General features: G+C 31.1%; 3 protein-coding genes and 1 long non-coding RNA gene across 6 annotated transcripts in view; 2 read left to right on the forward strand and 2 right to left on the reverse strand.

Annotated features, from left to right (window-relative positions):
- LOC111612611 (ras-related protein Rap-1b-like protein) overlaps positions 1-10,153 on the reverse strand; it is a 19,063-nt gene extending 8,910 nt beyond the window's left edge. Inside the window, exons 1-2 of one of the 2 annotated variants that reach the window (XM_023353845.1) lie at positions 9,027-10,153; positions 8,625-8,679 (exon numbers count right to left, since the gene is read on the reverse strand). The gene's annotated coding sequence lies outside the window, so the exon portion shown is untranslated. Of the gene's footprint in view, positions 1-8,624 lie in introns of both variants that reach the window. The other variant, XM_023353844.1, reaches the window with a different exon arrangement.
- A 280-nt stretch (positions 10,154-10,433) lies between these two features.
- On the forward strand, positions 10,434-20,127 carry LOC111612609 (BAG domain-containing protein Samui-like). Its single transcript, XM_023353835.1, has 2 exons — positions 10,434-10,606; positions 17,983-20,127. Exons 1-2 carry the CDS (start codon positions 10,466-10,468, stop codon positions 19,540-19,542), a joined length of 1,701 nt encoding a protein of 566 aa, XP_023209603.1. The 5' UTR covers positions 10,434-10,465; the 3' UTR covers positions 19,543-20,127.
- Positions 18,119-24,782, reverse strand: part of LOC111612613 — a 40,300-nt gene continuing 33,636 nt past the window's right edge. For both annotated transcript variants that reach the window (XR_002754638.1, XR_002754639.1), the window contains exons 3-4: positions 21,554-21,646; positions 18,119-18,256 (exon numbers count right to left, since the gene is read on the reverse strand). This is a non-coding gene — a long non-coding RNA (uncharacterized LOC111612613). The remainder of the gene's footprint in view (positions 18,257-21,553; positions 21,647-24,782) is intronic.
- Positions 21,561-24,782, forward strand: part of LOC111612610 (protein king tubby 1-like) — a 38,660-nt gene continuing 35,438 nt past the window's right edge. The window contains exon 1 of the mRNA XM_023353840.1: positions 21,561-21,792. The gene's annotated coding sequence lies outside the window, so the exon portion shown is untranslated. The remainder of the gene's footprint in view (positions 21,793-24,782) is intronic.

The raw sequence follows: 24,782 nt of genomic DNA on the forward strand, positions 1-24,782 counted from the left end.
TTCTACTTCGTTTGGATGACATAGTAGAGTCTCTCGAGTCTCCGTAGATATAACAAACACAGAAATAAATAACACAAAATAAATTGTAGCTATGTGTGGATTCCGCGCGACACATCCGAACATGTAAGCTGAATAATAGTGTGGGGGGAGTGAGTAATCAAGGGTTGCGTGGCGCTCAAACAAAAGACGAATCGACGAGATTTGAAAATCGCGTAAGTCGGGGTATTACTGTACTGAATATAAATGGGGTTTGTTTGCAAAACCTCCGCGGGTGAAGTCGCGGGTAACAGCTAGTAGTAAATACAACGAAAGTGGAGATACCAAGCTCTATAAGAAGAACATTAGAACAAGAAATCAATTTCAACGGGCCAACAATAATGAAAATAAGATTTTGCTGTTTTCACTGAACATCTTTTATGGAGAATATAATAAAAGGTGTGCAGAGTATAATAAAAAAGGGAAAAGTAAGACAAAAAAAACTATCAACAAGGTAAAAAATTATAATAGACAATTAAATAATGCTAAAAGTTTTTAACAGAAAATAATTTAGTTTTACTTGAAAGTGACAAAACGAAACAAACCATAATTATGAAGGCAAATAAGAAAAAAAGAAATAATTAAAGATCTAATACAAGAAGGAGGATACAATTTACTCGAAAAAGACCCGAGTAAAATTATGACAAAAAATTTACATAAAGAACTGGAAGGCTTAAAAACAAGAAAACTGATAACAGAAGAATTCGAAAAAATAAAAAGTGAAAATAATAGAATACCAAAGTTTAATATTAGAGTTAAAACCCATAAGAACCCAGTTAAGTATATACCACTAATTGATGTAAAAAACTATGTATAGGCCTATTATAATTTAGAAAAAATTTTAAAAATAAGTTAAATACGATGGAAATTTCTAACTATAGTTTAAAGAATGTTGATGAATTAATAAATAGATTAAAAAATTATAATATAACAATTAATAATAATACGAAACTTTTATCTTTAGACATTAATATATGTATCCAAGTGTAACCAAAAATAACATTTTTAATCTATTCTGGGGCTTTAATTTTCTGCAAAGAAGTTTTAAACTCTGTATATTAGTCATAGAAAATATAATTATTTCGAATACGAGGATAAATTTTACAGCCAAAAAGATGAGATATCGATGGGTACTTGTATAGGCCCAAGACTGGCGGAAATTGTTATGATAGAAATAGATAAGAAAATTAAAGACATAAAAGGCATTATATTTTATAATAGGTACGTAGATGACTGCATAATTATATTCGATGATAGGCAAACTAGTGAAAAATTAATCTTAAAACAGGTCAATGCTATAGATGAAAACATAAAATTTGAAGCTGAAACAGAAGAGAATAATAGATTAAATTATTTAGATATAACAATAATTAGAAATAATAATAAATTAGAATATAAAAAATTTATAAAACCTATGCAGATACCGAAAGTATTAAATTATAAGTCTAATGTCCTTCGATCTATAAAATTTAATACAGTATATTTAAAATGTACATAGAAAAAATTAAAAATAGAACGACTAATTTAAAAGGACCAACAACTGGAAATAGAACAAATAATAAATTGTTTCTATTAAACGATTATCCTTAAAAAAATACTAGAAAAATGGAAGGATTGGATCAATAATCAAGCTAATAAAAATAGTAATTTTAATAAAGACAAAAAATGTGTAAACTTATATACCGAAAACATTCGAAAAAGTTAAAAATATTTTAAAAGATAAAGTAAATTTAATTCCTGAGAAAAATAACTTATTTAAAAGAAATTTATATTATAGATCCGATAAGAAATTTGAATTAATAGATGAAAAAGAGGTTGTTTATTCGTTTAATTGCGGTTGTGATTCTAATAAAACCTATATAGGAGAAACCGAGAGAAAATTAAGAATTAGAATAAAAGAGCATATACGTGCCATAAGGGGTAATTATGCAGTGGTGAACGTTTTAATAGTTACGGTTGTCAGATAAAATTACATACAGTAAAAATAAAGAAAAAAGAACCAAATAATTTTAAAAGGCAGTTGTATGAACACATAAATATCAAAAACAAATAGAATAAATAATAATTTAGGCAGGATAATCCACCAATCATGGGCAGCCATCTTAGATAACAAAAGAGTATAAATATCTTGGTCAGTTCAACACGCGCCAGTATTGCGAAATCTGTTATAACATTGTAAAAGTAAAAATATCTTTTAATGGAATTTTGTAGTTTCATAAAAGGTTTTATTTCTGTTCAAGTAATTTTTAATTTTTAAAATAGGAATATGAAGCAAAATAAAAGTAAATACAAATTATTGTCGGTAATTGGTTGCCTGTATATCGTAAGTTTTATAATTATATTGTCGGTAAATTTTTATTTTTTTACTTTTTCTTATTTATCTATTTTATAATTTTATAGTTCAATTTCGTAACCACTGTAATCCTGCTGAGGGGCATAATAGCCCAAAACACAGATGTTAACCATTGTATGTGTACAGGTAGCTTAATAAAGAAAGTCTGTTTTCTTTAAGATCTTTTTACGCAATTCTTGTGAAAAAATCTTAACACCAGTATAATTGTCCTGTTAATAATTAATGTTCACGTTGACAAACATATAATTAAACAAAAATCTATAATACCTCGTAAATATACTTAATTAGCAGATTAAATGATGTGTTATGAGACCAAAATAGATCTGTTTCGGGATCTTATTCGACATTTTGTTCACGCGCAACACGAAATTATTTTATTTAATAGATAAAAGATGAAATATGTTAGGGGGTTGTGATGCATTTTTCTTGGCCAAACAACATATCTATATATATATATATATATATATAAATGGATGTGTGTCCCCCTATATTTCACTTTTCCGCAAAAACTACACATCGCACATGAATGCTGTTTGTATGTGGTGGTAGGCCCAAGTCTCCATTCGTGCACTATGGGGGTTGCGTCTCGATAGCTATAAGGGTGCGGGAGATATGGGGCTGAAAGTGGTTGAAAGTGGTTTTCTATTTCGAATGTTATGTTCGAATTTGTTCGAATTTAATTCGAACAATATTCGAATTTGAATTCGAACATAAAATTCGAATATTGGTTCGATTATAGAACGATTGTAAACGTTCCAGAAACGTTGAAAATAGTTCGTTTGACTGGACGTGAACAGGAGACGTTCAGAAATAGAATCGGGACCAGGTCTCTAATTAGTCTGGAAACGGGGGACCTAATTCTTGCATTCTGTGAAAACGGGTAAGATTGACTATAATATAATTATCTTAATCTTCACTATCGTTACTTTTTGCCCACAAATAAAAACCCAGCGAAGCGGGTCCTTGCAGCTAGTTGTAAATAAAACAAAAAGCAGATATGAGAAGCTAAATATGTATTTGATACACATAATGATTAAAAGTAACAATTTAAAATAAAGATGTACTTTTTGTCAGTTGAAATTTGCAAAATTTTCTAAGAGATCACCTCAAAAAACAACACACAAATAAAAGAAAGAAACTGCTTTTGATGGCGACCTACCGCCAAGTGACTATAGACTTATGATGACATCTGCAACCTGGCCACAATAATTACACATTCATAATTCTATTCTATTTCGAAATACCCACTGAGCGAGCGGTCAAGGTGGCAACCTACCGATCTGGGGTACCCGGGTTCGAATTTGAACGAGTCGAAAAATCCCAGGAGTTTTTCGGCGGTGGTCCGTTCGGATATGTCGTGCCCCGTCCCTCACCACTCGGCAGCTCCATTATGGGCCTGACCGAACACATAATGGGGTTGCAAAAAGAGGCCCTCTTAGTGCCCACAGGGCGGAAAGAATTAAAAAAAAAACCCCACTGAGCGAATTTCCCAACTTTCCAATGCGGTATTCTTAGTATCGTACGGAAGCGTCCACTAATTACTCTTTTTAATCTATTTTTCACCTCTCTGTTGCGTACAATGATGTACTGTACTTTCGATAACCTCGTAAGCCTTATTCATAACAGTATTGGAACTGGTAGTTCACACTGGCACTGTCTCAACACTTGCTGCGGAACGGTTTCTACCCAGAACTAACCACTTCTATTGTTTTCCTCAAAAGTAGAACCAGGAAATTAACTTTTATCTCTATACTTTACAACAGTAAAGATAGAAACAACAGTCAAACCTATATATAGAGACATCTTCGTAAAACACCAATGAACATTTACCCATAAATATTAAACAGAAACTTCTCGTTATCCGTGAATTGCTAAAATCTACAATATGCGAAGACCTCATAATTATACACAATTCCTACTATCCGACATACTTCGATTTAGTGCCAATTTCGGAGTCGTTCTGCCGCTAAATCGAGGCTTGCGTATATTTTTCTTGTGTGTATTCCTATTCTTCTCGGAAAGGTCTGGTATAAATCTACGCCAGTTGAACGTATTTGTGAAAATACGACATTTCCAAATTATTACTTCTTAAAGACAAAACTGATGGATGATATCCAAGGGAGAATGGATCTAAGAGAATTTGAACAAATAATTGAAAAAATTTCCATAAAAATGTCCTAAAACAGGAGAAAGACGTTATACAGTAGAGTCTCGATAACCCGGCAGTCCGGATAACTAGGCCACACTCTGGCAGGGCAAAAAAAATCCTTAGTTAATTAATTTTCATTATAGACAGCTTTATGCCTCATAAAGTATTTTTCTGAGGTCTGTCTTATCAGGTAAATTACTGTACACAGTGTATTCATTAATTTTCATTTTCATGTAGTAAAGGCTCTATGCCTTCATAAAGAACGTACTTTTCCTTTGTTTAAGGGTATTTGGGCAGTTTATTCTCTGTTGTATTCTCAAGTAAACAATACATACAAGTACAGTACAGTATTTTCTGAGGAAACACTCATACATATTTTTTTTAACCCAATTCCCGATAACCCGGCATTTTCACAAACGCGGCCACCCTTCGGTCCACATTAGGCCGAGTTTTCGAGACTCTACTGTATAAACTTCTGAGAAATTAAAATTCTAAGTCTTTTGCATTATTTTTACAATTCCAAAATCTTTTGTTTAAAAATCGTAACTTTACAATGATTTTCGCTGAATTTTGAAGTAGAATTAGCATCATTTTCAAGCAACAAATACTTCATTGCTTCGCAGATAGGGGTCATGTATCTTTAAACAGGAATTCCTAATAAAATAATCACTATATAATGCATTACACACAAAATAATGCAAGATAAGTAATTATTTTCATTCAAATTCTAAGCCGGGGACGTGACTAAAATGCGAAACGAACGAGACACTAACTCCATCTGTTAATCTTTATTGAAATTTCCTTAAAAAACAGCCACCCTATTGTTCCCATACATCGCACGGATTACAAAAGTTCCCACGGTAATATGTTCTGCAAGTTTTAAAATATGTAATTTTACAATAAACCCTCTAATTATTCGTCTTTACTGATCTAAACACGTGTAATGCAGATTAAATAGCGTGATTTTTAATTCGTTCCGACACCTTCCATATAAAAATCAAAGTTGTGCTGCACCGTGAGCGTAAATAGGTTAATGATGCATAAAATATGATTTAAAAAAAATATAAATAGCTTGTTAATGATCTTGATCTACTTTAACAATCGTTAGATAGGCGATAAATTAGTTATAGAATATGTTTCATTTTCTATTTGTGTGAATTCGTGGTAGTTTTAATCAGGGCTGTGGAGTCACAGTCGGAATAGTGGAGTTTTGGTGTTTTAACCGGAGTCGGAGTCGTCAAAAAATCGCCGACTCCGACTCCTTTTTACTTCTCAACTTGTAATGTATATAAAACGGAAAAGTATTGGAATCGTGTCAAATTTGACCCTCGAAGTTGTTTTTTTTTGAAAATCTACACATTTGGAGACCCCTGAACCCTCAAAAAAGTCAGTAAAGGGGAAAAATTCGCGCACGTGTGTGTGTTGGCATCTAATTTGTTTAATTTCTTTATTTTCTGTTCTGAGATATTAAACAATATCTCAGAATGGGTAAAGTTTAAGAAAAGAAATGTGGCACTGTAGCTTGCGTATAAAGGGACATTAATACTATTAAATTTTGGTTCTTAATTAAAGATCGACAGGGTGAAGACATAAAAGTGTTCATGTGTCATATCTCTTAATGAATATTTTACTCGTTATTAGTGTTCAAAAAAATAATAATAATAAAATAAAACTCGTCTCTACCCTCAAAGAAAGCATTTTTTGTCATTTTATAATAGTACAGTAAAACCCGTTAAGATGTTCTCGCCTAAGATGTTATAATGTTTTAGTTCACGATTTAGTTCAACCACTTTGACGCTTAATAACTAACTCTTGTCTTAAACTATCTGACTCCGATACTGACAATTGACCACAGAAATTATTAGGCTTCAAACAGGGTGAACGAAATCATGCTCCGCACACACAGTCTAACATCCACACATATAGAAAAAAAAAACTCGAATCTTTTGTATATCTCGAAATTTCAAAGTGTCCCGAGTCAAAAAATGTAAAAATTTGGGAGGGGTCATTTTTTGACCGAGCGCTACACTTTCCCCCTGTTATATATAACAGCCGGAAAAGTAAAAATTATCCAATACATGTTTATATATTACTTAGAGGAGTCTTAGAGCGTAGAAACTTTTTATTCCAAAGCTATATCTTTATTAGAACTCTATTTATTGAATATTTTATTCTGAGGTCACGTGATGACATCAGAATTTCCGAGTCTCTTTCGGTAACAAGTCCGTCCCTGGTCGGAGTCGGTTTTAATGGCTTTTCTTGCACGGATTACAAAGGTCACTTTTCTCAAAATTTTACTACTTTAAACACCAATCAATATATACATTAGATTCCTTTAAATGTTATGAAATCATTTTAACAGTAAATTTGATATTATCATTTAAAATTTCACGCAGTATAGTTATATATTACGCGCTTATATACTTTCATTTATAAAAATTATATATAATAAAATTTATAATTTTAATTCAAACTCGTATAAACAACCGTCTTATAAACCAGCTTCTATCAATTTATCCTACCACCATCGCATCGAGTAGATAAACAATGGAAAGCAAATAAAATCACCAAACTCGGAAGGCTGGTACTGTTGTCTGCTTTCTAACAATGTACAGTACTACGACATAAAATCGCTTTGTTTTATTTCGTACGTTCCTAACGATCTACATAAAAGTTCAATGAATGTATATTATAGTTCGATAACTCCTGCAATCATCGATATAAACGAGGGCAGAAGTTCATTGTGGTATAATCAATCGAACGGCGAGATTCGTTACTCGGATATTTCCAGAATTTTCGTTTACTTGGTGACTAAAACGTGATTTTCCCGAAATCTGTAATTAATTAGCGATTCGACGTTTAGAATTTCTAATAAATCCTGTAAAGAATGTAATTTCCAAACCTCGAATCCGAGTTGTTTGTGGTGAGGATGTCTATTGATATAAACAACAAAAAATGGAAAATAGAAACAGTAGTGACGAACACAACGGAATCTTTTATATACTCCCACTCGCTTCATTGTTTCGTAACAATTTAAACTTTGCCCGGTTCTAAATACAGTGAGTCACCAATTCATCACCCTCTACTGTTTAAACAGGACGATAACAAACGGCGGAAATGGGAAAAACATGGCGAGATTCTGCTAGAAAATATTCGAATTTAATAAAATTAAAATTAATTCTCGCTATAACGCCTACACTAAACGAAATATTCTTCCTCCTATTAAATAAAACTTGTAACTCTAAAACGTCCTTCGTTGTTTGCCATTCAAATACATCTAAATTGTGTTGGGAGTACACAGAGGAAGTAAAAACTGGAGTAAACAATTATCCACCTTTCAACTATAGTGGGAAGTATTGTGATGTAAATTTGGATTTCGTTACAATAAATCAAATTTTTCTTGGGATTTTTCGAGATCTGTTTCCTACATCTTTGTACCACTTATCAGAGGTAGATGTGGGAGAGTTTTGAGAACTGTAGTAATAATTACTGAAAGTGGAAACAACATAGTATATTTTAATACTATTTAGCATCAGAAAGATCACTTTCTAGGTCATTTTGTGGATTGATTTTACACTATGTATGTGTTCTTATCAATAGATAAAAATTTGTAATTTAGACATATGGCTCTAAGCTATGGCTCATAACATAGAATAAATCCTTCCCATTCTGCCATATAACAAGATTTAAATGTGTGTAAACCTCTGCCTTATTTGGCTGGTGTAAATCTAGCCCCACAGATAGTTTGCCATATCCTGGTTTTATGGAGGAGTTTTAAATTTGATTTGACCATGCAGAATCACTAAGATCTGATCTCGCTTTAGACACATCTTAGCAAGGATATATTTAGAGGAAAAGAATAATGTAGCTGTTTAATTGGAAACATTGCTCCTAATTAATTAGAATGTAATAATAATTGAAAAAATTTAAATGCTATAACAAAACTTCCTAATTAACATACCATGTCTTTTGAATGTAAATAAAATATATAAAATTTTATGTATATTTTTTATTTTGTAATAATTAAAAATGTTGTGTGTTAGTTACATTTTTATTAATTATAAAAAAAAATAGTTACCAACTTACATCAAAAATAGTCTTGTCAAAACAGCAAATCAATTGCAGATATTTTTCTTTAATCCTGTGTTGATAAATTGATTTTTATTAATAGAAACAGCCACATAACATCACGAAGAAACACACATTTCAATATTAATATTAATCAAATAGACAATTTATCTTCTTAAATAAAAAAAACTGCCATCTTCACTTTATCAAATCAACAGGAAACAAATTACATTATATAAGCATGTGTAGGGTTTTTATATATTGTTGTTTCTATAGATACTGTAAATAGAAACTAAAAATGCATTGATTAATTTAGCTTTTAAATGGCAGAAACTTGACTAATTCACCATTTAATTCTTAGATATTATAAGCCAATGATGCTAAAATTGCCCATAAATATAAATACATTCCAGCACTTACCTTTAGAAGAATGCAATTTAACAATAAAGCTTTAAAGTGTCTATACCAACCCAAAACAGTAGGCATTAGGTTATTTTAATGCAAGACCATGTTCCTTGGAAGATCTATAAACTTATTTTCAACATAATTCTGGAAATAAACATACTAAAAATACATTTATTTAAAATTAGTAGACAACTAAGCTATACTTTTTTTAACATAGACAAAATATTTGCTTTATTTACATAGATGTATTTGCATAAGTGTGACACACATCAACCTGGTCTAATTCAGGATTTCAACATATTAAAATTTGAAAAATGTAAATGCAAATAAGTAGATATTAAATAAGCAAGAATATTGTATTCTCATCTTTCATATGCAAACACATTTGTAATTATTATTGATCAATCAATAGTTGCAAGGATGCATTTTCTTTGTGTACACTAGCAGGCAGATCAATAATCATTGCAAATACATTCCTTATTTCATTGCCAGACTGTTATCATTATCATCCTCCTACTCTTCATCATCATAAACAATTCCAGTTTGGATTTTTGGATTTGTTCCACTTAAAGTTAGCTAATATTTATTTAAGTCTTGTAAAGAAAAAATATGTTTTTATTCACTCAGTTATATTTATCATTTAGCTGCCAATAGCTCTTTTATTGTGTCACAGTTTGCTCTGTCATTATCCTCTCTTTTTCTTTCCACTGATCGTTTAGTTCCTGTTACACAAATAAGTAATACGCCTATATTTTTAACCGTTCTTTTGTAACGACGTTTTACTCATCAAAATGCCCTAGAAAACTTGTTTATTTGCTTGTAAACCGACTTATGGGGTGATGTATGATGTAGCTACAAACATCTTACTAATAAAACACAAATATTCATTGATTGCGTTACATAGCCTGTCTTCCTCTTCTGTTATAAAGCTATCCTACTTAAAAACATTAATAATTATATTTGTTTTGTGTAATAACTCTGTAAAGAGGCCAACGTGTCAAACGCGCATCCAACCGACTCCATTTTTTTTTCTTTTTTGGTAAGAAGCAAAAAAGTAAACCGATTTTCCACTATCCAGACGCGAGTGTGAGTTGTTTTGTGCGAAAAAAATCGCACAAAATCAATAACAATACCCAACAATGACGCAGAAGCACCCGAACGCGCTATTCAACGTCCGTAAATTCCGCACCGCCCATTAGTCTAACTGCCGAATGACACTAAAAACACATCTGTAAATTATTTTAAAAAATGGTAATAAATCCGATACTTATTAAAACTTAACAGGGTTTAAAATATTTTCCCGAATTTCGCTCGAAGATCGACGAAAACGCTTCCGCCATTTCGTATCGGGTTTTGAGCCGGGTTGCAACTCGGTCACGTGATCGTCCGATCTTCCATTCCGGAAAAATCTAGAAAGTCGGAACATTCGGGAACATTCTGCAGGTTTATAAAAGATGAGTTTTCGACGTTTCCCTTTTCAAGTAGGTGATACGTCGCCGTTCGAAAGGTTCAATACGAGATCTCAGGAGGACAGGAATATGTTCTACGACACTACTCCTATACGTAGGAGTTACTGGAACGATCTGGATACCACCGTAAGCCAAATCATTCATTCTTTTTTCCTTTCTCCTGAACTCTATATAAATAGTAATCGCAGGCATTCCTACGTTTACACGCTTCGTACCTTATTTTCTACGCTTTATTAATCGATTTCGTGCTTACGTCATATTCTAGAAACATGCTGGAATCGATTATTTAGCTTTTACATTCTTTAATTAGTTTTCTGTCTTACGAGACCGGTTAATTATATCTTATACACTAAGAAGATGCTACCTGAACAATGTACGCATCGTACGTAGCATATGCCACGATTTCTAGAGCTATGTAAGCTCTGGAAGTGTGGATATAATTGTGTATTTAATATGCTCTGCTGATTCTAGAGTGATTGTGTTTGGTGTGCTAATTTGATTATGCTGAGGTGTGCAGATCTCTAAATACTGTATTCTGTATTATTGTTAGTTATTCTGCGGTACTAAATTTTTAAAATGTCTCATGAAAGTTGTTGGTGCGGGAATTAGTGGTTTTAATTAGGTTGAGTGTGTTCAGAAACTGGTTAATTGTTTTATTTTTAACACAGGTATCTGGATGTTTAACCTGCCATTAACTTATCTACGAACGAACTGTGGCTTGATTTGTGCCTTTCCGACAGAGTTCTATAATTAGATTAATTGTAACACAAAGATAAACACTATTACCAACCATTTAATAACTTATCTTGCGTACTCTTTCGTTAGAACTGTGATTTGGCAATCTGTGTGAGAATTTGTACTTGTCGATTAGATTTGTCGCACAGAGAATCTTAAAATGTGACGATTTTCTTCTTGTTTCCTTCCTGGTCGTCCAGATGGTTGCCGAATTTGCATAACTAGATTTTAGTTCGTTCTTGTTAATAAAAATAAAATGGAATTAAGCAGGTCAAAGTGTGTGCATTGTGTGATTCCGAAAAATATAGAAGTTATAAGTGAAAGTTTTAAAATTACTTCAATCCCTTATTTATAACTAATTTGGTGATTTTTAGTAGACCATTGACCCAAAAGTGACATAAAATATTAAAAGAATGAATTACTTTGAGAAATCGATAAAAATAGAAAATATTGTTGAAAATTTTATTGAGGTGGGATTGAATCTTATTGATTTAGGACAAAGTGATAAAATTTTCTTGAAAGACTGCGTCGAGGATTACGTTGAGGTCTCGTTAGAGAAATTAAATGCACTTGCTTTGTTTTGTTAAGCATTTATTTGGAACTGTGCCTCATAAAATGCCAATTAAATTTGTCAAATTTTCTGTTATTGTAGATAAATAATAGCAAGAGGAGGTTGCTAGTTTAATTGCTGGAGAAAAGAAATATTCAAAGCAATATACAGGTATACCTTGCTTTATGTCAGTAATTGGTTCCAGGAGAACGACTTAAATCAAAAAACGACGTAAGTCGAATTTACTTGTCACTAGGCTAAACCATAAATTGCCAATTCCAGTTCTGTATTTTATTTATTAATGCATTTTTAATAATGTATGGTTAATAAGGATCTATTTTAAACCTACAAACAAATAAATTTTAGTTTTTAATATAGTACAGAAAAAAGTAATCTAAATTTACGAATGCATGTACTGTAAATGTATATATTTTAATATGATTTTCTGTGCTTTAAATGCTTTTCTAGTGATATTACAACTTCAATATTTGTGGCGGACAGACGTAAAGTCAAATAAAATGACTTAAACTTGATTTTTATTTTCCATATACTTTTTTGACAAATGACGTATAATCAGAAACAACATAAGTCGAGGTATACCTGTAAATTTACTACAATATTATCATTTTTGTTTATTCAAATTTAAATTAAATTAAAATATTCCTTGCATAGGTTGAGAATAGCAATATCCTTTTGGTTTGTTCTATATCATCATTTTATATTATTTGTGATTCTGAATTTAAATTACATTGATCTTAATAAATGGAAAATCTTTTGTTTTTTAAATTTTTACAGAAATATCTATCATTGTACAACATTACATATTCACTTTTATTATTTAATCTAATAACAAAGCTTGTAATGTCTTTTTTATTTTAATATTCAAAAATGGTGGTTTTATTCTCTGTTCTAAACTATACGTTATTAATTAAATTTCTGTGTATATGCTGTCTACTAGGATGTTGTTTATTAATAGGACTTATACTGTTGTAGTTTCAGATTAGCAAAGAAAGGAGATGTTAGTCAAAAGTCAAAACAAAATATCTTTATTTTTACCTGATATTTTGACTTTTGACTAAGATCTCCTCTCTTTGCTAATCAGAAACTACACTAATATAATAAGTCTTATTAATAAAGTCCTAGTAGACAGCATGTACACAGAAACTTAAAAGAGTAAAGACATAGAGGAATAAATATTATTATATTTAATGAGATCTGCTTTACTAATGTATATCTGGTGAATTTTTTGGTATTATCACATCACTTTGGCAAATTTCAGTAATGTTTCACTGCAGATGGAAGTTCAGTTATCTAATAATTAATGTTATCAACAGATAATAGAAAAGAAAGCTGGTAACAATGATCTACAGTAGGAATTTAATTTCAAATGCTCAGTTAGCTTGCAAGTAGATTATCAGTTATTATACATATTATATATGGTATAATTTCTCCTTTGACATTATTTTTTTAAATAATAGTTATTGTTACATTGTAACTCTTACTTTACACACAACTTTCAGTTAATGTTCTTTCAAATTATACAACTACTTTTCATAAGTTTGTCATGCTGCAAAAAAAATCATTTTATTACATTTCAATGAATACATCAAAACAAATTACAAACATTTCATTTTAAAATATGAAAGAGCAATATTAAACTATTAATGTATTGATCATCATTATATTATTTAACAGAAAATAATGTATTATTCCGAATGTTTGGACCAATCTGCATAAAAATGCATGAAATGCTAATACATTTGAATTGCTAGAATGTTCTAGAACATCTGGCATTTGACTGTACAAGCATTTATCATATCTGTATGTAAAAATGGATCTGGAAGGCAGTTAACTCATTCAGAAAATAATCAAATTGATACACTTTGGAAAGAAGGAAACACAAAAGGAAATTACTATTATTTTAAAATCAGAATCTTTGATAAGTAAATGCTTAAAACTAATTAGAGAAGATGGAGGAGTCGTTAAAATCCCAAGAAAACATTCTAGTTGACCTAAAATTACTGATTCTTGTGGTATTGTTTCAATTAAATGAATTTTTTATAGCAACAGATTTGTCTCAGCATAAAGTTTAGCTTGAAAATGGTCAATGACATTTCTAAGTATGTGTCTACTACAACCATGTGGCAAATACTGGGATAATTACACTACAGATCACAAGTTCCTGAAGAAAAACCACTTTTAAACAAAAAACAGCAAAAATGTCGTGTGCATTGGACAAAAGAACATTTGCAGTGGTCAACAGATGATTGGAAATATGTCTGGAATGATGAAAGTGCTTTTTGTCTGACCTTTTGGTGATAAAGGAGTACATATTTATTGCTGCAGAGGCAAGAAATTTAAACACAAATATGTTAGAAAATTGGTGATGTTTCCATCTAAGGTATGAAGTGCATGGTGAACTTTGTGTTCTGAAAAACAGTTACTGCTGATGTGTATATTTATATGATAGACTTTTTTTAATTCCAAGTATTGAGGGGATACATCCTGATGAAAAAATAAAATATATCAGCAGGATAATATGCTGAACTGGTTGAAGGAGAGAAATTCCTCTTCTTCACTGGCCTCAATTCATTTGATTTATCTCTAATCTTCCTTCTCTAATTGTCTTCATTTTACAAAATGAAGATATAATTAGAGAAGGAAGATTAGGAAAATCCAAGTAAGTTATTAGAACCAGAGGATATTCAACAAAATATTAAAGTTAATTTAATTTTAATATTTTGACAATTGATTCAATTATTGAATATTTTATAAAAACTATTCCAAACTTATTTCAAAAGATAATTATTAATGTATTGATCTTCATTAACATATTATCTTTTTAAAATATGAAAGAGCAATATTAAACATGTGTTCTTAATTTTCACATTTATTCATTGAAATGTGAAAAAATTTATTTTATTACATTTCAAATGACAAAACTATGAAAAGTAGTTATATATCTTAAGTGATATTATATAACACATAGACATTGAAGTTGTTAATAACTCCATTATGATATGTATATATTATAGCCAATCAAGAATGTGTAAATGGTCAGAAATCCTTGGTTAGTATAATAATATTCATTGTATATATATTAGCCTATAATTAATATAAAATTATTAGAATGTAATTCCTATAGTATTTAGATTATGGGGAAAAGAATTAGTTTTATACTGTATGAGTATGTATGTCATGACTAAAGCCTGTGAATCAGTAAAGCTAGAATTAGCTGGCTAATGCTAGCTTTAGCTTTATCCAAGTTGTTGGTTAAAGCAGGTAACAATTTCCCCCTTAGCTAAATCTGATAATATTTTAGAGAAATAGAATCTTGATTTTAAAAAGAAAATTACAGGTATCCCTTATATATCAGTTACATTCCAAATAAGTGTCCTATTATGAAAATTCATGCTATGCAAAACAAAGGACTATGCAAAACATAGTTACATTCCAGAAGTTAGCAAAAGTATACTATTCTTTTTCTTTACTAAAGAGAAATATGTTTGTTTATTAAAGCAATTGATAATTAATATTAATTTAATTGTGATTTGTTAACATGTAATACAGTTATTTTAAGTTAAACAAGGGCATTGTTTTTACAAAGTATTGTAGTCATCTCAGCTTTTTTAATCATCTTGATCAGAAGTATCTGCAACATTTTCATATCTTTTTATTTTCATCATAACATTTATTTCATTCTCCATAAAAAAATTTTCTTAATAGTCAAAAATTTATTCTAGCAGACCGGATTTGTTTGGTCGAGTTTGGTCGAGTACTGAGTGAAATTTTCCAGAATTTGTGTTCAAAAAGTACTGAGATATTTTCTGTCTTTCCTTTTTGTCATTTTTATGAATGAAGTTATCATTTGTAGGTAAGTAATACCTACAGTTAAAAAAAAAGGTTAATAACACTTTATTAAATATGAAGAATAAACATTTTTAGGTAAGTTTTTATTTAATCTATAAAAAGAGAAATCTGTGACAGTCTGAAAGCAATGACAGCAAAACTTGGTTGATAGTGCAATTTTTTCTTCCTTGTCCTAACTTTTCTATGTTTTCATTAAAGTAAACCTGACGAAAAGTATGAAATAATTTCAACAATCCAAAATCCTTAGGCAAATTTGAAATAACACACATGCTTGCTTGAAAAAAAAAAAATTGAATAATGACATTTTGTATGGAGATTTCTAAAACTGTGTTAGAATGAAATTGGAAGTCGTGATGTATAGGAATATCCCAATTTTCAAGCAATGTTATACAAGGAATACCTGTACTTCTTTACTCATTTGATCTGCATTGAAAAGATCATGTATTATTTGGCTAAAGTGATACCCTAACTTTTCCTTGCTTTATACAAAATGGGGCAAATAGTGTAGTATGAATTTTAAGTTTTACTCATGCTTCATCCATCTCTTTTTGGATGTTGATTTTACTTGCTTGTGACTTAAATGAAGTCTGAAATATAACAGGTTGTTATGCTGCTTAAATGAAAGTTGAAGGTAACTTATGTAACAAATGGCCAATTTTTCTAAGTGTACCAGTTTTAGTGTATGTGCCTGAAATATCTTGGATCAGAAACTTGTGAACACTGTTACTAACTTAGTGTACTGTACATGTTACCACTAAAGTTTGAAAGTTGTTAATGTGTACATTACCTAGCTAATCTGCAGATTAACTAGGGTGATCCGTTAAAGTTATGAAAACTGTTCCATTTCTCAAATTAGGTATCTAGATAATGTGCAGAGTATCTAGGTAATCCACACATTACCTACTAGGCATTCGGTAAAGTGAAAATAAGATCTTTGCCACAAATAAATGTACCACAAATAGGTGTGCTTGTCGCAAAAACCAATTGCTATGAAATTCAAAGTGTCACCAATCTTTAGACTGCACTAATAAGTAAGCACAATTGGATAATGTTACCTATGGTGAGTAAAATGGTGGCTTGTCTCCGATTCCAGCAAAGAGAAGAAAGGAAACAGTGGGGATGCACGTTCAAACCTAACCTAACCTATTCTAATAATCTGGTTGGTAATAATTATGGTAATTAGAATAGGTTAGGTTAGAACATGCGTCCCCACTGTTTCTTTTCTTCTGTTTGCTGGAATCAGAGACGAGTCGCCATTTTACTCACCATAGGTAACATTAACTGCACAATTATATCATGCGATCACCAGAAAAAGTATTTTTGTCTCTGGTCCAAAAGTAGGGTATCGTTGAAGTCGTCTCAGTCTCCTCAGTTCAGATAGATACTCAGTCCCGAAATTCCATAGGTGGTTATCTATATAATAATTTCCTTGATTGTATTAATATTTTAAACCATTTGAGGCAACTGAATCCTTAGGAGGGGGACCTGGCAGAGACCAACCTAGCAGGGAGTGAAAGCTTATCACTGCCGAAACCATTGAAGACTTGACCATGGCTATTGTAGAACAGATAGATTCAATTATGTGCCACTGTGATTTCTGGCTATGGGGACCATTTAAGAATATGGTTTAAAGAAATGGTAATGTTGCTGTTGCAACATTGGCACACTTAAAAAGACAGTACTGCATTTGTATGTGTGAAGCATCACAAAGGAAACAATTGCAATCAGCCATTGAACACTGTGTAGTCTTCAAACTTTACACCTAAACAATGGGTAATACATTCAAAACATTTCCTGCATTGCTACTGTTATGTTCTTGTAAAGATTGCTTAATCTGTACAACACAGAATTTATACATTCATATGGGAGACATTGTTTTTTCATTTGTTTCTGTTATTTTTGTTTAATGGTGCCATTTATCCTGTAGCGGACAATTTTTGGACTAAAATTTTATTTTGCAAAATCCTTTTTCTTGTTCTTTGATTAGCATGTACACAAATTTTGGTATCAATCAACTAATTGGTTGGAGTTAGTCCTCTTAATGGGACAACTTTAACTGTGATTAGCTGGTGTTTTAAATGTTTGCAGATCTGAAGACAAAACACACACAGTTTAAGAAACATTTGTTGATCCAAATATTACAGAAGTAGCATCTTCAAAATGTGTCCGTTTAGAATATAAAATAATTGGATTATATGTGGATATCACTGTTTATAAGGATTTGCTAAGAAAGCTGTATGTGAATGAGTAGACAAATTCTGATTATCTTAAATATACTTGTGCAACATACAATTATAAAACTTTTTATTGTAGCAATTATGCTAATAGTTTATATTATTTATTTCAGACGAGCCATTTTGACGAGCCATCTTGGAGGAATCCTCCGCCATTCAGGAATTCTGGTTCCATGCCTGGAAGTCCACAGACCAGACACCGTAACAGTAGTGGCCCTTCTTGGTCCGAAGGAAGTATTCCAATTAAAGTAGTGCACGAGAAGTCTTCAAAAAATAGTAGTTCAGACTGTTCAGATGGACAAGCTAGTTCTCAGGGAAGTGGTCCTTCCATTAATTCCGAACAGTCTCGTGAACCCAGAGTTCATCATATTCCCATTATGGTCGAACCTAGGGGAGATTCAAATTCTAGTCACATTAGTAACAAAGGTAATGAACATTCTAAGACAAATCAGTCTAATGTAGGAACTGAAAATATGCAAAATTCTGTGGGATCAAAACACTCCCAAGGAAAATTTTCTACTAAAACGCATTTGAATAGTGAAGAAAGCGTTAAGCCAACTACCGACGATACATCAGAAGATGCAAGTCATCAACCCCGTGTTTGTCATATTCCTATAATGGTAGAACCAAGAGTAGAACAGAGTTCTCATTCGCCTGACAAAACTACTCCTAAAAAGACTTCGCCTTTTCAGGGTTTTCCACCACGCAGTAATAGCTCGAGTCAACCGTTTGAAGGACCGTCATTTAGTACTCGTAAGACCGAATCTGCTCCCCATCTTTCCGAGCACAAAACACCAAAGAAACCAACTGCTAAACAGAATGTTGGACCACACGTTTCAAAAGTACCAATAAATATTAATGAACCACCCCAAATGAAAGTAAACCAGACTAATCCAGCAGAATTTGCTCTGAATCAGATTGCAAAAGTAAAAAATGAAATGGTAGGATTAAAAATACAAGTCGAAGAATTTACTGGATGCTTTCAAGACAAACAGTATCGTTACTTAGATGAAATGCTTACGCAATGCATGTTGAAATTGGACAATATAGATACAGGAGGATTGGACGAAATCAGAAAGGCTCGAAAAGTGGCAATTAACGAGGTACAAACATGTATATCGTTATTAGAATCAAAAATTACTCGTAAAAATTCAAAATCTGAGGAGTCTAATCAGGCCATCACTCAGGAAGCTATGGATGTCTGTAAGCAGTCCGAAGAAGTTTCGGTCAAGTCATCAAACAACATTCCATCTGAAAAAATGGAAGCAAACGAATCAATAGACAAAATAACTGATAACACTTTGCAGAATACTCAGTGTTCAGAAATGACCAAAGAGAACGTGCACTCGGGAAAAGAGAAGGGAGATGAAAAATCAGAGGAATCAAAAGTGGCCACAGAAGGAAAAATGGAGCTTCCTGGAGTAAATAACAAAAAAATTAAAGTAGAGGACAAAACAGAAGTGAAAGGACAATTAGTAGAGAGAACAGAAGCAGAAAAGATGGAAATCGACACTACAGAAACTAATCACACAGAACAAACGATGGAAGTCGAGAACGCCAACAATAAGCATTTTCAAAATCTTCCCACCAAAGGACCAGAAGTACAAACAGATCAAGACGCCTCATCCGACATTTCCAAATCGGCGGAAACCCAAAAGGAATTTCAACAATAGTGTTTTTCCCGTCTAACTTAAAATGCAAAAATGAAAAAACTGTCGAGCTCTCTTACAATTTGCAATATTTAAAAAAGTAATATATTAACTTCTGCACTAAATAACCAAGATCTATTTTTGTTTTGCATATTTTATACCATTTCTTAGTACGACATTAACTAAAATACTAATTTATTTTTTCGTCTTTCATTAATTTAAGAGGGAGGAATCGCATTTCTAACGGTTATGTCGATCTGCACAATTTAAACGTTTACTTAATTGTCTGTGTAATGGATTGTCAGAAGTAAATCATCTTTCTTTTGCATTGTAAACTCGAAAGTATTATTGAGCCAAAGGTTACATAAAGTTTAGAAATGTGTAAATAGTATTTTAGTGGTTTTTTTCCCCCTGTCAGTGAAATTTGTCTTATTTACATTGCTTTGTAAATAGTGTTAAATGAAAAAAATAAATTAATTTTATCACAAATGTTTAACTGTTTACATTTACCCATCAAAAGAATTGCTGTGATGAAATGCATTTTTTGCTTCATGTATTGTCTTTTGCTACCCGTACTACATCAATAAAACTTTCTTGTACAAATCTTAATTAGTAAAGTGGTTGTCCAAATTTGTTACAAAGACTCTTCCATATAAAATGGAAAATTTGCCATGCCAAGAAGTGTAGGTTCATTAACATAAATGTAAATTCAGAACTGGGAGTGTATCTACACTAAATTAATGATGACCTTGGCTGTGTTTTTCTTTTTTCGAATTTTCGAAAATGGGGAAGATAGTCGTCTTACTATTCCAGTTTGTATGTGTGCTTCAAACAAGTTTACCATATTTCTCTCTTGTTATAATAAGTAGTTTAATTGTTGAGGGAATTTAAATTGAGGGTTTAGAGTCTAAACCCTCAATTTATCAGTGATTTTTTTTTTCTTACTGGCGTTACTACAGGTAATGATAAATACCCGTGCATTGATATTACAAAATAGATGTACAGTTTTGATTATCCTGTATAAATGCTGAATCATGGATTTACTCATGCTAGTCGTTCGTCTTCGCGTTTCTTAACCCTGGAGGGAAATATGACTTCATGATCAATAGTTAGCGACAAATCTCTAAAAACTCGGTCAAGGTCACCCGGAAGATTAATTTGCATTTTTAGTGAAAGTTTGGGATAACATCGAATATTTTAATCAAAACTGAAGAATTGCATATTTAATAGATATCTCGTGAAAATAAGCCTATAAAATAATCTGGAAATATAGACCTACTGCTTCTAGATTAAACTACTAGTATATATTAATTCTATTAGGCGCACTCGCTTGCCCAAAAGTCAATTAACCGTGTTTTATTGTGTCGCGTACTGTCGAACAGAATACTTTTTTTTTTACAAAACTGACGATAGAGACGTTCTAATCGAAAAGTGTTAATCCAGAACAAACCAAAAGTTACTTAACAGATCATCTATAAATATTTAAACTTATTTTGAGAGTTAAAGTAAACTTTATTCGTAACGTTGACCCGAGAATTTCCTTTTAAATATGTAAAAAAAATTTTGCTGAAAGTAACATAAATATAAATTGTTTTATTTACATGAGAAAGGTAAAATTTCAAATTTTAAGAAGTATTTTGCATAAATATCTTGACTTCTACCGGTTTATTCGGTTAAATTACTATACAATGTTGCAACCTATTTCTTATCAGATATTTGATACAAATAATACGTGAAAACTGATACGACAACTCTGCCTTTATCACCGAATCGGTTGTTAGTCGAATTCTGATTACGGTTATAAATGAAGGTTACGTTCCCGAAAATACAGCTTGGATTATATAATGTTACTCCGAGTCAGTAAATAAATACGTCATTTATAACTCAAGTCGTAAAAGCGGGGGTTATAAAATCTCCATTCGTAAAACGACAGAGCGTATAGTTCTTAAGAAATTAATTATAAATGTCGGATTTATAACTAGATTATTAAATGTCATGTTAATTAAAATACGATCAATTTTACGAATTTAATTACCGGCGAACGTCGTAGGATGGCGCTGAAAGGTTCAAAGTTCGGAGTTAAGATGGCGACTCTCTTGTTTACTTTTCGAACAATCTCACGAGCTTTCTGAAAGAAGAAAAAACCATTTTTTTTAAATCTCACCAAAATCTATTTTTAAGCGAATTTATGTACTGTCGAGTGATCATTTTACCTGATAAAATATGGAGATTTTTGGTCTGAAACGAAATATTTCGTTGAAACTTTACCAAGTTGTAAGTAAAACGAAATTGATATTAACTTTTGTAATTGATAACGTTCGGTGTCATAACACGTTGTTACGTCATGATAGAAGCTACTTAACTGGCAAATTTAACATTAACAATAGAATCGAATTTATCTGTTGTTCTAGTTATTCATTCGTGACTAATTTGTATTACTGTACTTAAATGTCAACACGTGCCTTCTAGTATGGCATTCGGATCTTAATTAGGCAACGACTTCGTTGTCTAATTAAGATGCACACGTTTCATTCGATTTTAAATTAGGCCATAAAAACTATCATTTAATTTACTATCTGGTTTTTATTTTCATTATAAATATGCAAATATATTTGGAATTTATTCTATCGATAAGAGGTCACATTTAACCATTAGCAGTTGCGATTAACATGCTTCAGTAAGTACATTGAAGAATGTTTCGTGAAGTTCAAGAATCCTGTTTCGATAAGACATATTTATAATTTTTTTCTTTGGGTGCCGTGGGCTACCTTCCTGGTGCAAATGTGGCTCTGGACGAGGCAGTTAAAACATCGGAGCCATAGACCATGAGAGTAAAAGAGTCGTGGGAACCGACTGTCTACAGTCAACGGCTCCGATGAGGTTCCAACAGCTTTGTTTGAAGCTGCAATTTTACCATTTCGTAGAAGTGAATTTTGTAGTTGTCAAATTGGTATTCTTTAAATGTTACATTATCTTTTGTGTGTTATAATTTTATGATGCAAACAGGACTGGTTTATCAATTAGGTTCTCTAAGCATGTACAGTACCTACCTATAATGACTAGCTTTTAGATGGTGGAAAAATAAATATAACTGTACATTTTTACTTAAGGTAAAATAACATGTATAAAGAAATGTAATGAGAGGAGTTGCTGCACATATTTTTTTTTATATCTTAAATGTCAGATTGGTTAGGTTAAAGTCAAAGGATGTAGATTTAAATTGTGTCTGGAGCAGAAAATAGGCTAGGACTGACCAATTTTTGCAAATAAGCAGTTTTTTTATTTATGTTTAAAACTTATAAATATTTAAACAATTAATTTTAAAAGGAAACGATGAAACATATTCTTAATATTTTCTACATCCAAAACTGTGATACAAAGACATGTCTTTGTATCAGAATATAAATTTATGAAATCTAATTCAAATTGTTTCTTGGAGTAAAAGTTTTTTGAAACTTTCAAGTGTTTTTTTGGGCTTTACATCCATTAGAAGCAAGTAGAGAAAACATTATTTATCTTTGATGATGATGATGACTGACATCTAGTTAAAACTTTATCGTCACTTAATGATGATTCTTTTGCTAGAACACGCTTGAGATTTCTGAAAATTTTTTTCCAAGAAAAGTAAATTAAAAGTTTTAAAATATCTAAAAATATTTTAAAATACTAAAAGATAATCAAAACACCTTTTGAAAGATTCTGAAATCTTTGGAATATTTTTATGCTGCATAAGCACATTAGCAATTAGAGAGATCGTAAAAAGGTAATAATGTGCCTGAATGTATCAATATATTGTCATGTATTTAGTAATTGGTACAACCAGTTAATGAAACTGATAAAAAAATTAATATACACATTTACAAAATCAATTTTTAAGAATTGAACATGATTTATTTGAATTCACTTGTACAGAGAGGTTCTAAAGTCAATGATGCTTTTATAAACTGAGTTAAAAGATTTTAACTCAGTTTATAAAAGCTGTTCAAAATGAAACCCTCTGTGTTCTATAAATAAATTAGAACATTTTAATACAGTTAACAGCAATCAAAACTGGCTTGAACCACTTTAATTATCATCATAAAATATTCATAAATATTCTGAGTTAACTAATTTGTATAAAACACAACAAAAAAAAAATTGTCATTTACATATGAATTTCTCAACTGTTATGTATACTTAACAAGAGAAAGTATTGGAATTGTGTCAAATTTGAGTCTTTGAGTTTTTTTTTTTTTTTTGCAAATCTCTATTTTGAAACCTCTTGAACCCAGAAAGGTCAAAAAAGTGGGAGAAAAATTGTGTGTGTGTGCATGTATGTGTTGGCATCTATTTTGTTTAATATCTTAGGATGATTAAGAAGAAATCTGGCATGGTAACTTGTATATACGGGGCATTAATGCTATTAATTAAATGGCAAAGGGGATGGGGCGATACAGGAGGGGTTATATTTTGTATCTCAAGTAGAATGGGACTAAATTAAAATTTTACTCATTATTAGCATTTACAATTTCTTAAAAAACACATCGTTGTCCTCAAAACTACTACCTTTTGCTTTTTTATAATAATTAATAATATAATCTCATAACAGATGGAGCTACACATTTTATTATTATAATTAATAACATAGAGGCTATTAAAAAATAACCTCTGTTAACAGCCAGGAACATTACACATCTCGCATTACTGGATTTTTCTTATTAATAGTGATATACAAAACTATATTATTTGAAAAACCATTAAAATTATATCTTTCTGTTTTACTTGATGGCCAAGCAGTTAAGGTAGAAACCTTCCACACTGGGGTCCCAGGATCAAATCCAGAAGGCGTGAAAAACCTGGGAATTTTCTGTGGGTGGTCCATCCCTCAGTCATTCACCCTATTTTGGACTTTGCTGAACCCATAAAAGGCTTGCTAAAAAAAGACCCTTGTAGTGTCCATAGGGCATTAAAATAAACCCTGTTTTAATTATATTTAATTTCTATTTTATTATTATAATTTTATTTTTAATGAATGTCTGTAGACTTAGGTATCAATTTTTAGTTTGTAATGATAAAAAGTTTTAAAACTGAAACCTAAGAAACATAACCTAATGATTGCCTTAAATAATTGGGCTATAACTCTGCTAATTTAATAATTAATACTAAGTAATTTGCTACTAGAGATAGACATTAGGTGCCATCTCATAACTAAATTAATTATTATAATTTTAATAATATATTAAATAATTTAGAATAATAATTTAATTTCAGGCAATTGTTTGGTT

The sequence above is a fragment of the Centruroides sculpturatus genome, unplaced genomic scaffold (genome assembly GCF_000671375.1).
Source record: "Centruroides sculpturatus isolate CEXI.00-Female unplaced genomic scaffold, Cexi_2.0 scaffold1736, whole genome shotgun sequence".
Lineage (NCBI taxonomy): Eukaryota > Metazoa > Arthropoda > Arachnida > Scorpiones > Buthidae > Centruroides > Centruroides sculpturatus.